Here is a 13,077-nt window from a genome sequence, read left to right on the forward strand (position 1 = left end):
AACTTGGTTAAAACTGTCCGACATACCTGTAATACCAGCCAGATTCACAGGACTTTGATGTCAGCTCGTCCCAGAAGTGAAAGATCAAATTTGACACTTCCCTCTGCAGCAAGTTAAATCATGTAGTGTCTTTACTACCAGATAACGTGTTCTTATCACTCTGCTTCTCTGTTTCTCCTCCTTTTCATACTGTTCACTCATGAACATACATCCGTCTTTTCCATCCCTGTGTCCCTTGACTGGGTATGTCCATCTGTCTCTGTTTGTCTGTCTCTGCACTTGAATTTTCTTTGCTGAACTCCTGCACGGCTTCTTGTTCATGTCTTTGTGTAATTGTCACTCTTGCTCTGTGTTTAATGGGCTTGTCTGTCTGTGTACGTGCGCGTCTGTCTTCCCTGTTTGTATATGTACCCTTCTGCACTGTTTCAGGTTCTGCTGGGGGAGGTGAATGCAGGTCTGAACACCACTCAAGTGGTGGTGAAGGAACTCAAAGTGAGCGCCAGCGTGCAGGACCAGATGCACTTCCTGGAGGAAGCGCAGCCTTATCGGTACATGCTCTCCTTTTATTACTGTCTGCACACATTGCTGTAGTTTTAAGTGTTTTTTTTAACTTATTGAGATTCATTAATACTGTCGATATAGTGATATAGTCAGTGTGGGTGTTGTCACAGATGTACTATGTGCCAAAATTCCCTTTCCACATTGTGTTGTGCTCTTCCTGTGCTCCCCAGCGCCCTGCAGCACCCTGCTCTTCTGCAGTGTTTGGCCCAGTGCATGGAGGTCACTCCCTACCTGCTGGTGATGGAGTTTTGTCCACTGGTGAGTGTGGAAGCACCTCTCAGGTTTTGATCTTTGGATTTAATTGAAGGTTTAATTTATGTCCCGTAAGTGATTCACTACTTTGAATAGGTTGAAAACTTTTTGTAATTTGTAGGTCGTGGGTTTTTTTTCTAATTACGTTTGGCAATCAAATATTCTTGGCATCAGCTTTAAACACCTGGCAGCTGAGCCCAATGTTACCACTAATTCACAATACACTTGTAGCACTCAAACTGCAGCATTAAATCACCATCAGCTCTGTAGATATATACAGTATAGAATGATATTGATGTAATCAAAGAACTAGGAACTGGCTTCCTGCCATTTTACATCTATCAATTTTTAATTTACTCCACGGTGTGCTTGAAGGAAATTGGTGGTGACTGATGAAATATATTTTTCATAGTTAAAATTCAGTTTCACATTTTGAAGTTGATCACATCAGTTTGCTGTGTATGTGTGCACAGACTGCAGCTATGTATAAGCAGCAGACTGGTTTTAATGTTGTGGCTGGTCAGTGTACATGAAAAGGAGCTTCTGTTGTGTTCAGTACTAACAAACTCGTTTAGTGTTGTCACTGTACAGGTACATCACAGTAACAATACTGCCCTCCAGTGGTCAGAGCTTCAAACAGACAAATGTTTTATTTCTCTCTGCTGTTTCTAGGGGGATGTGAAGGGTTACCTCCGGAGCTGCAGGACTGCAGAAACCATGACCCCAGAGCCGCTGATTCTTCAACAGATGGCCTGTGACATTGCCTCAGGACTGTTGCACCTGCACAAACACAACTTCACGCACAGGTACTAAGCAGTTTCTGCTTTTAAATTACAAAATTACAACAACCAGTGTCAAACCATGATCAGTAAAATCTGCTTGTTGCTTCCTGGTTGCTTCCTGGAACAATATCCTGGTGCTGCCTGAGTACTCCTTACAGACTCCAGCATCAGTGATTTTGTTGCAGGCGGTGACCACGTCATCTCCAGAACAACTCAAAGCTCCACCCAGTCTGCAGCACCTTCCTCAGGGACAGGAGTGGGGTTTGTGTGTGTTTTCAGTTAGCTGTGTTGAGACTAGCAAAGACTCATTACTTCATCTTCCTATCAGTCAGTATTTTTACATGCAGGGCTTCAAAATATTTTTGTCCTAGCCTCAAGAAATATGACCCTTGTGCAATGTTCTAGCATGTTTATACATAATGAAGACATGGAACAGCTGATTACTGGCTCCCATACCACCCTTTCTGTCACCAGTGACCTGGCTTTAAGGAACTGTTTGCTGACTGCTGATGTCTCAGTGAAGATTGGAGATTATGGCCTGTCCCACACAAAGTATAAGGTAAAAATCTGTTCATCTGAAAAACAGACAAAAAATGCAAACCTTGTTTTTTTTTTTGAGAACAGACTTAGAAGAGCAGTATTTGAAAAAATATCAACCACTAAGGGCAAATAGGCAACACTGAAGAAATGAATTCATGATTAAGCTGCATTGTTAGTGACAGATCATATATTTATCATACTATTAAATAACAAGGGGAAACTAACAGTCAACATTAAAAGTTGTAATGCTTGAAAGGGATTTTTTTATTTGTTTATTTTACTGTGCAGCTGATTTTAGAAGAAAACTAAATCCCAAAGTGTTCTCAGTGTCTGTACATCAGCCAGTTAACTATCACCCACCCCTTCCATCAGGATGATTATTACGTGACATTGGATCAGATGTACGTGCCACTGCGCTGGATCGCTCCTGAGTTGGTGGATGAGGTGCATGGAAACCTGCTGGTGGCTGACCAGACCCAACCGAGCAATATCTGGTAGGATCAAACACACATGGACACACACACGTGCACTTACAGTAGTTGTCCTTTTAGTTTGCAGATTCTGTGATTTCTATTGACACATATTTGTTCTGGTTGCTGTTTCCTCTTGAATCACTAAAGTCTCCATGTTATCCTGTGTCTCAGGTCTCTGGGTGTGACTATCTGGGAGCTATTTGAACTGGGCAACCAGCCCTACAGACACTACTCTGACAGACAGGTACTGACCTACGCCGTGAGGGAGCAGCAGCTGCGACTGCCCAAACCACTGCTCAAAGTGCCCCTGGCTGAGCGCTGGTGAGATGCACACAAAGCCACACATCTTTAAATTATTTAACAGGTCCTCAGGAGAAAGACACAAACAGCAAAAATGCATCATTCATAGCCACACAATTAAATCCTTTCTAGTTCGAGTGGATTCTCATTTCTTCTGCAGCTTCTAATTGGTTTTTACTGTTATTAAACTTTAATAAATCAAATTCATTTAATATATTACTCAAATGGAGCATATCACATGTATGTCATCAGGAATATCTCCTGGAATTGCATCTTATTTTATATTTCGTGTACTATATGTGACTGTTATCATGTTTGGGGCTTCCCAGGTACGAGGTAATGCAGTTCTGCTGGCTCCAGCCTGATCAGAGACCCAATGCAGAGGAAGTCCACTTGCTGCTTAGCTATCTGTGCGCCAAGGGTGCTAGCGAGGCTGAGGAAGACTTTGAGAGGCGCTGGAACTCACTGTGTCCCAACACTGGATTTAACAGACACCATGGTACCTCTGCGATGTCACGAGACCACCCGTCATCCACGTCCTCCTCTTTCCCTCTCCTTGAGCAGTTTTCAACAGGTGATGGCTATCATTCAGAGTCTGGGGATGATATACTAACAGTCACTGAGACCAGCCACGGCCTGAACTTTGAGTACAAGTGGGAACAAGCCAGAGCAGATCAGTCATACAGAACCCCAGACTCCTCTAGTAACCTGGGTCAAGTAAGCCATCACTGTCAGGAAGCATTTTACCCACCAGGGGGCATTGTGGGAGGCTGCCCCATGGAGAACATCAGCCATGGAGTTTCTCCTCCTTACTATCAACCAAAACATCTACATGCTCCAGGTGTACTTCCTGTTCTCAGTGCCCATAGCCCCTCAGTAAGCAGTGAATATTACATACGCATTGAAGAGCCAGTGGACTGTAACATTGATCCAGACTATACCATGTGTTCCTACAGTCCAGACTACCAGGGCAGCAGTGGGAGTTTCCTAACTGGAAGTGCAGACTCAGGCGAGTGTATGGCCTGCCCATCTAAAAACATTGGTCCCTATTGGTCAGCAGACCTCCATAAGTCAGATGTGTACGACTCCACTGACTCTAGTCCTGCTATCTCGCTGACAATGGAGCCTCTTTTAGGGCAAGTGTCAGACAGCAGCCCCCTACGACCCTGGGAGTCTAGTCACTATGTATCCTATAAAGACAGAGATGGGGGTTACTACTATGAACACTCACCACCTTTGGGAATAGATCACTATCTAATTGGAGGTGAGCATTCTCGTGAACGTCATCAGGAAAGTTGGGGGTCAAGGAGTCTGCGTCAGGCTTTAGGTGAATTGGAGAACCCACTAGGTATATCCCCTTCTGTAAACAGTCCACCTCAACAGGCCTACAGAGATGCATACTTGGACACAAGTCAGACCTCCATCATAGGAAAGAACATAACTGGGGGCTACTACGACATGATGGGCTCCTTGAGGAAGACTATGCCAAGCCACCCCAGGCACACCAGCCACTCGATCAGTATCAACATGGAGACAGAGGGGGTGCGCTTCATCGGGCACAGAGATAGTGATTCAGAGGAGGAAGAAGAAGAGGACATATTTGTTGAGAGACACACCTGCAACACTTGGCCTTCAAAGCACCGTCACAGCAGCGTGGGCCACCACAGACGGGCGAGCCACAGCTGCAGACGGGACAATTATGTAGATTTCCACTACACTATGCCAAGTACAGACATCGAAGACTCCTGGCCGGAGGAGCACAGCCTGGCGTTCCACTCTTTACCCAAACCCATTGACTATCTTGAGCCCCAGCAGGTCAAAGACAATAGTGTCTGCCTTAGTCTGAGTAAACACCACTCAGTGGTGCCTTCAGACAACTGCAACGCCTACATCTACTTGTGCCATGAGAGTGAAACTCAGGTGCCTACACCTGGAGAGTGTTGCCATTCACACTTTGTTGATCCACTCACTGGTTTGTTAGTCAGAAACAACAGCTATAGTCATAGTTACAGTCACAGCAACTACATCAGAGATAAGGTAATCGACATCCCAAGCAATGAAGAGATGATCAATCTGTCTCCAGCTCCAGGGGGCCCCATTGTGGCCAAACCTGCCTTGATAAAGACAGAGGAGAGTGGAGAGCAGTATGTCGAACTTACAACTGATGATACTCCATTCAAAGAGAAGAGGCAGGAACTAAACAGAGATAATCTCATCATGCAAAAGCATACAGAGCCTAAAATAGAGGAGGTGATCCTGACAATGACTAAAATCACTCCACCTCCTGCTGACAACATGCATGTGATGGTGGCTCTCATGGATCCACAGTCAGAGTTGAGTCACACTGTCGATAGCGGTGTCGACCAAGGTGGCTCCAGCGTCAGCCTCGCTGACATCCTGGACTGCAGTGATGACGAGGACGATGACATTACAGACGATATCACTGACGTTACCTCAGGCATCTTCGCCGATGAATCCAGTGAGCTGAACGTTTCGCCCGCCTTCAAGTCACTACAGAAGCCAGTAGGAACACCTGATTCAGTGGAGTCCATGGATCTACCAACTGCGGCTGGCTCTTGTGAAGCCTTCAGCCCTGCATCCTCCCACCCGTCCAGCTCACCTAAAGCTATGGACAGTGGCTATGACACAGAAAACAATGAGAGCCCTGAGTTTGTACCCAAAGAGCCTCATGAACCTCGTGAACAACCTCTTGGAAAACCGAAACTTGATAAAAGTCTGGAGCTGGATGAGGTCCTGGAAGAGCAAGGAGCCGAGGCAACAGCGGTGCCCACAGAGGGTGAATCATCACTGGGAGAAGATTTGGCTTCAGGAGCCCAAGGTGACAACATCCTTCTACCACTGAGTGATAAAACCCCATACAGAGATTCTGCCTACTTTTCAGACTATGAGAATGAAAGGCAATCCAGGGATGAAGGGGAAGAGCTGTCAGAGCGAGTTATGGATGAACAAAATGTTGAAGATGAGCAGCAAATAGGAGAAAAGAAAGGTGAGAAAAGGAAGAGTGACGAGGACAATGACAAGCTAACGGACGGTGTAGCAAACAAAGACATAAAACTTGAAATGCAAATATCAACAGGAGGAATAGAATCCTCTTCTCCACCAGAGATGGGGGCATACTTGATAGATGCATGTAGCCAACAGGATGAGGAACTGGAGCCACCTCCAGAGGCTTCGGATACTGCTTCGATAGAGGGTGGACTGGATGAATGGCCATCCCAGGAAGAGAGCGCGTCCTTGGGCGACTGGGCAGCAGAAGTCGTTGGGGCCATGGAAGAAGCTCTTGGTGCCCTGAATGGAGATTGTACCTTTGCCAAGGTGGAGGGGGATGAAGCAAATGACATGATGGAAACTCTTCAGGCTTCAGAAACAACAGAAAAGTCAGCAATCAAGAACATTCAACTCAGTCCATCAGGGAAATCTGATGGACACACTTTACCCAAAGATGAAGTTGCCTTACAACACACAGCAGCCAGACGGTTTTCTTCTTCTTCTCCTCCACCTCCATCCATCCCACCACCTCCGCTCCCAACAACCGAGGGCAGAGGGTCCGTAGCTGATGGAGAAGATGCTGACAAGGAGGATGGTGATACTGACGACAGTGATGAGTCGGACGAGGAGCTGCGAACCTACAGTGTCCAAGACCAGAGCGGAGGGGAGGAGAGCGAGGATGAGTGCCACCCGGTGCCCATCGTGATCAGCGACAACAGTGAAGCCCACAAACTGCGCAGCCTCTTAAAGATGCCAGTTCTGCTTACGACAGAGAACCTGGAGGAGGAGCTGGAGCGCAAGAAGAAGACGGTGTCTTTTTTTGACAATGTGACAGTCTATCTGTTCGATCAGGTGAGTGGCAGAGAAGCTTTTCAGATATTTACTATTTAAACCTGCATTATTGATGTGTAACACGTGCTTTTCTCTTCTTCCTGTAAACTTAACTCCCACCAGGAAAGTCCAACTAAAGAGCTGGTCGAGCATGGCTTCTCTTTAGCCGCAGAGGGTGAGCGTTCACAGAGCAAACCACCAGAGAGGATTAGTGCCTCGGACGACTCCTCAGATGGGAACGTTTCAGAGGAGAGTGAGTGGAACTTCTTGTTTAAATGGACTGTAAATAAATTTAAAGGTGGGATTCGTTTGTATCAGCAGCTGGAAAAAGATTTAAACTTCCTGTTTTATTGTGGTGTTCTCTCAGGTACAGGGTACGAGTGGGAGGATGACTTCCCCCTGCTCCCACTACCAACATCCTCTGGAGCATCTGACTCCCCTCCTCCCCGCTCCATCCCCAAGGCGCCAGACACCAAACCAGCTGTGCAGTACTCCCGCTTCACCGTCTCCCCCTCCAACATGTCCCGTTTCTCCATCACTCACATCTCTGACTCTGATGTGGACTCTGCTTGAGGTGGGTCAAGCACAACAATTTATCACAACAGAATTTTACTCAGTTCACAGAAAAGAAGAGATGAAGATAAAATGAAGCAGCTGTTAATATTTTAAAGAACAAAAATAAAGCTAAAAGCAGATAATAAGTCACGTCTGATAGCTTTTACTGTCTGAAGATTAAAGATTTTGATTAATATAACTAAGTATTGTTGCTTGTTCATCTTTCAAACTCCAGATATCTATAAACAAACAGCAGTTTAGCTTCTGGGAAGGTTTCATTTAATCCTCGACTGAGAAACAAATGATTTTAAATCATGTGTGCACGTGTTATTATGGCCCAAACAGGCTACTCTAATCTTGTAATAGCCTTAATCCCAGTCTGGGAACAGACCCATTAAAGATGCACTGATTGGTAGCAACATATTGCCACAGACTGAATGACACTGAATGAGCTGATCTGTGCCAAAGTCTTAAGAATAAACCAATGTTTTCGATGGAAACTGCTTGTAAAAGTACAAGTACAAACATTAATTCTCTTTGTCTCGTGTGTTTTACAGGAAGCAGAAACAACAGAGACAAAGTGTAACAAGCTGTGGATATTTACTGCCTCTCTGTGACAACAACTTGGCCTATACTAGCATGACTTCTGATTTATTTTCTAACGTCAGGATTTAGAAACACAAGACAGTGCCTCTTACCGCCTGTGGACACTTTTGAAAGGTCTGTCTTACCACAATGTCGGACTGACCTAAGCTGTTTAGAATACTGAAGAGAGTATGGTTAATATATAACATTTACAGAATATTAATATATAATGTATGTATGATGTAAAGAATCTATGAACGCAGGAGACATTGTATGTTGAATTCTGCATATTTTTAGGATTAAAATGGTCAAAAAGAAGTCCATACCTTTTGAAAAGTATCACGTTTGCCACCTCTTTTCACTTGTTCATTTTTGATGGGGAGTCTTCGTAAGAGTGTGGAACCACCTGGACTTGGAGAAAAGACAGTTCAACCTAAACTCAAACTGTCGCTGAGTAAAAGACTTTAACAGAGGATCAACACTTTGAAGAAGACTGTAATGTACAGATCCACAGACTTTGTACTTTTTAGAAACTGCTTTACTTGTCTTAATATCAACGAGAACCTTGAGGTATCACAAGTAATATAAAGTTAGTGTGTGGGTTCATTAAGAGGATGCAAAGGGAAGTTTTGTGGCTATTGTCTGATTACAAAATGTTTTTGTTTTATTTTGTGGAAAAAGCTGATTGAACCTGGACAAGCTGATATTTACTTTTTTCATTTTTTGTATTAAGACGTGTCTGCTCCCATTCTCTCTGCCAGCACCACCATCATCATTATCAACCCCTCTCATGTACACATCAGGTACAAGTAAAGGAAGTATTTACTGGTTTTAAAGGTTTATCAGGTTACTCAAATACAGCCATGCATGGTTTAACTCACAAGAAACTAGCATCTATGACAATTTAGTGCTTGGAGCAGTTTGTTTTCTGTTTTGGAGAAGAAAAGGTCGATAATCCATTCTCATACTACACGTCCAAAACAGACTCAGGCAGCAAGAGGAGAGATTCAGCACGTAGACTACGACGTGAAGACACTAGTTTTCTAATAATGACGTGGGTCAGTGGAGTTGGGCTTCTACACAACATCTGTAAAAACATATTGTGATAGTGACAGGTGTAAATCAAAGTTGTTTTTTTTTATATTCTCTTGATCCAATGGAGAAGTTTTTGAAACAGCTGCTGTTCAAGGCGTTCGGTGTCTGAAAGGTCGACAGGAGGAGTCAGGGTGTCGAACCACTGGCCCCGACGACCCACTCTACTAACTGAACCACAGCTGCCCCTTGGTACAGTACAGTGGTCTCTGAAAGTTTGACAAATCGTTTTTCATCACATTGATGCAAAAATTCTGTGAATCCAATTTTGCCAGGAAGCAGCAACGATACCAACGACGACTAGTACAATCAGACAGATAGAAGCAATAGATACCTTTGTACTAATACTTTTTAGTTTGCACTGTATTTATCAAATTGCCCAACCGTACAGGCCGACTCATCCGAACACATCTCTCTGAAAAACACTGTTAAAAGGCTGTTCAATTCTATTTTTGTCTAAACTCAGTGGGTTTTTTCATTTGTAAATCAGCTCACGCTCAGCTTCAGCTCGTTCCCACCATTTAACGTTTGTAAGAGAAGAACGACTGCCCGACTTTACTGTTACTGTCACTTGCTGTATATTGGCATAATGAGCTTGTTTGGAGCAGTTTGTTCTATGAACTGTTGAGAAAGGTCATAATTAACTATTTGATTTATTTATATATACAAAAAAGCTGTAGTGCTACATTCAAACAGTAAAAATGGACTTTCAAATAGTCCTAAATAAACCTGTGGAGCTTTGGGGCTTTTAGTTGAGACAGATCCGTTCAGTGTTCAGTCAACTTTGTCTATAAGGTGGTTGAAAGACGAGAGTCCCGATTTCTAAGTCTCTCAGGCCTCGAAGAAGCAGACGCTACCTTTCAAAAACATCCTACGATCAAAAGTGTCTTCTGTTTGTTTGCCTCTTTAATATTCTGTAACAGTTTAGTGTAGAATCATCTAGACAGCCGTCCATAATATTTTTGTATTTCACCAAGAATAATTGGTGTGCTGTACCTGTGAATGAGGGATTTTCAAAAGATATCTCTGATGTTTATTGTTGCCAAAGAGATGTGTTGTGGTCCAGGAACAAGAACAGTTAGTGTTGTTTTTACCCCAAAATAAAGATTGAGTGAAAGAACATGAGCAGCTCTCGTTGGAAAAGGAGGTTTTAGCTCGGATACTGTCAGTAATATGTGCCCCTCACTTACCTGGTCACATCATTACTTTCTGTACCTTCTATTAAATATGAATAAAGTCTGTTTTACACATCTTAAGATGATTTCTTAGTTTTCATTAACTAGAATTCTTCTGTTGATATAACAGATATAATGAAATGAGATGAATTGAAGGATAGGTTCACAATTTTTAAAAAGAGCTAATAAATAAATAATGCTTTCTATGTAATTCTCCATCAACCTCCTTAATGCATGATTGGAACAACAACAGTTTCACAATATTGTGACCTTTAAGCGCTCAGGAGGCATTGCATGAGAAACTATCATGCTACACCGATGAATATACTGTAGCCACATGGGTTCAGCAGTACTTTGTTTTTTTTACTCTAACTACTGCAACCAAATATAAAAATGCAACCTGAAACTATCATGCAAAGAGGAAGCTGAACATGTATCGTCCAGAAACACCACATAAAATAATAAAAGAAGAAAACGTGTCAGTCAGCTTCACAGATCAAAAAATAACTAACTCTCCATGTTGTATGTATGATGTTCATCAGTGCACACAACATGGATGAACTGCATATGTTTATATACAACTCAAAGACAACCACAGACTGTGCACAACAATCAGTGTAATTAACAGGAAAGCTGCAGTAACAGTGGTAAATCTGCCTCTGTCCTACGTTTTATCATCAAACTCTAAATGGGTTCATATTTACAACATACTGTAATTAAGTTGGTAAAATCTTTTCTCTTTGTCAGATAAACTAACCTGGAAGTTGGGTCTGTGACAGTCTAAGGCCTCTGCCTTCAACTAGTCACAACAAATGGTATTGGTATTTGATTGAAACCCACCATCACCTCATTCATCCTCAACCAGCTTTGCAGGTTATACAAGACACACACAGCACACTGTGGATAAATGCTTGATTCTTTATTCCCAGAAAACTGAACACGACCTTGTTTGCCATCACATAAAATACAGTTTTGACTGTTAGTCGTCACATTCGGATTGTTTTAGTCAATTAGTTACACCAAAACAGGTTTTTAGCTGTTTCACTACCAACACTTTTGGATTTGAGTCTTTGTAGATGTTCAAACGCCGCCTCAGACTTTGGAAGGTGGAAACTCAGGAGCTGCATTCAAAGGTTCAAAGGTATAAAGGTGCATAATACTGTGTTTCACTTACCTCAGAGGAATGATCTCGGAAGTTGGATGAACCATCGACCAACCACTAGATGAACACGTACCGTCTAACAACAGGGCTGAAACGTCACCATCTAGTGGTGGTTGTGATGGTTCTACAGTACAGTGTGTGTGGTCACACTCGCCACACTCAGCTATGACTGTGGGTTTTGCTTTGAGGAATAAATGCAGCAGCTCGATGCAGAAAATGTGTTTGGTCTTGAAAATAATGTATCTGACCTATGTCTATGTTGACTTTAAAGAAAAGCCGACACCCACTCAGTGAAACTAATAAACCTGTATTGGTGTAACGCAGTTCATGTTTTCTTAAACATAACAGAGGACAATGCAATCACAAAGCTTTCCTTCTGTTGGTTGTATTATGGAACATTTCTCTATTGTAAATGCTGCTTTAAGATCATCTTCAAACTGCTTCTTCACTAAGAACGGTGTTAATCAAACATGAATCAGTGTAATCTGAGAACCAGTGAGGTGTTTTATTATTACTGGAGATAAAAAATACCTTCTTTAATAGAATATCACACAACATTAAGATTTCCTGTCAGTATATAGTGAGAAGATACAGTACTATGAGTAGTGTGCTTATCTTTTTCGATGCTATTGCTCAGCACAGATTTATTCCTCAGATACTAGTGATTTTTTTTCTGCCTAGTCTATTTTCTCCTCTCCATCTTGAAACATCTGAGTTGTCGTACTTTAGATAATCCACCTTACGACAGATAATCTGCATTTCTGTTCACTGTTGCCCTTTAAGAAGGGAGAATTAACAGGTGAGGCTGAAAGGTGAAACACCTGACATGATGTTAAAGCCCTTTTAGTGACTAAGGCAGGGGAGGAAGCTGTTTTTAAAAGCACAGAGACTCTTCAGGAGAGTTCTTCTTCAGCAGTCTTTAGGCAGTGATTGGATGCACATTAAGAGACAATAATTCAGGCTGTGAAGATGAACCGAGACGTGATCCACGCAGGCAAACGTCTATTCTAATTCTTCTTATTATTATTTCACAGGGATTACAGTAAATAGGAATTGCTGTGGTGCAGTTCGTTTACTGGCCATGATTCTTTATCATTGAGTAACACTACTGTAGTGAGTGGAGTGATGCAATTGTGCACCAGGAACCCACGTACAGCCGGTTTGAAATAAGGGAGAGCTCAGTAGTCCCCTGGGGGGGTCGAGGTCTTCTCCAAGGAGTCATAGTGAGCTTCATCGAGCTGGTCATCCTCAATTTCATCCTCATCTTCATCAGAGAGAGGTGGTTTGGTTGGGGCCTCCACGTCCGGCTCGCTAGGTGGATCATTTCTGGAGGAAGTCAACAAAAGACATTTAGTTTATTTTTCTATTGATAAAACGGAATGGAAAGAAAGTTATGTAATAAAAGGCAGCACAGGATGATATACCACTCCTTTACACCAACAGTGCAGTTAGAGTAACAGGGGTGAAGTAAATAAAAGCAGCACGAGTCAGGCAAAAACAAGAAGACAAAGAAATTCAAACATGATGCTGAAACATGCATGCAACGTTTCCAAAGTCAGTGATGAAGTCAGTATGCAGCCACATGACATAAAAATAAAGGTAGATAGAAATGACCCCAAAGCAACTCCACGACACCGAAAGCCAACATGACGACGATGCAGTTTTAGTGAGAATGACGTGATAAAAAGATCCAGAGTCAGACACTTACGCTGGGTTCGGTCACTCAAAAGCGGGCGTAATCAGGCCCTGCACTGAAAGGC

General features: G+C 42.9%; 2 protein-coding genes across 3 annotated transcripts in view; one reads left to right on the plus strand and one right to left on the minus strand.

The window, feature by feature from the left end:
* Positions 1-10,219, plus strand: part of aatkb (apoptosis-associated tyrosine kinase b) — a 38,015-nt gene extending 27,796 nt beyond the window's left edge. For both annotated transcript variants that reach the window (XM_026351958.1, XM_026351959.1), the window contains 10 exons: positions 430-548; positions 732-819; positions 1,486-1,619; positions 2,070-2,154; positions 2,508-2,629; positions 2,780-2,929; positions 3,238-6,769; positions 6,872-7,001; positions 7,116-7,322; positions 7,861-10,219. In XM_026351958.1, coding sequence (XP_026207743.1) covers positions 430-548; positions 732-819; positions 1,486-1,619; positions 2,070-2,154; positions 2,508-2,629; positions 2,780-2,929; positions 3,238-6,769; positions 6,872-7,001; positions 7,116-7,321 — 4,566 coding nt within the window. In that variant the 3' untranslated portion in view covers position 7,322; positions 7,861-10,219. The remainder of the gene's footprint in view (positions 1-429; positions 549-731; positions 820-1,485; positions 1,620-2,069; positions 2,155-2,507; positions 2,630-2,779; positions 2,930-3,237; positions 6,770-6,871; positions 7,002-7,115; positions 7,323-7,860) is intronic.
* An 851-nt stretch (positions 10,220-11,070) lies between these two features.
* Positions 11,071-13,077, minus strand: part of baiap2b (BAR/IMD domain containing adaptor protein 2b) — a 56,096-nt gene continuing 54,089 nt past the window's right edge. The window contains exons 15-16 of the mRNA XM_026351954.1: positions 13,026-13,068; positions 11,071-12,643 (exon numbers count right to left, since the gene is read on the minus strand). Of these exons, the coding sequence (XP_026207739.1) occupies positions 13,041-13,068 (28 nt within the window). The 3' untranslated portion in view covers positions 11,071-12,643; positions 13,026-13,040. The remainder of the gene's footprint in view (positions 12,644-13,025; positions 13,069-13,077) is intronic.

This window comes from Anabas testudineus, chromosome 19 (genome assembly GCF_900324465.2).
Source record: "Anabas testudineus chromosome 19, fAnaTes1.2, whole genome shotgun sequence".
Lineage (NCBI taxonomy): Eukaryota > Metazoa > Chordata > Actinopteri > Anabantiformes > Anabantidae > Anabas > Anabas testudineus.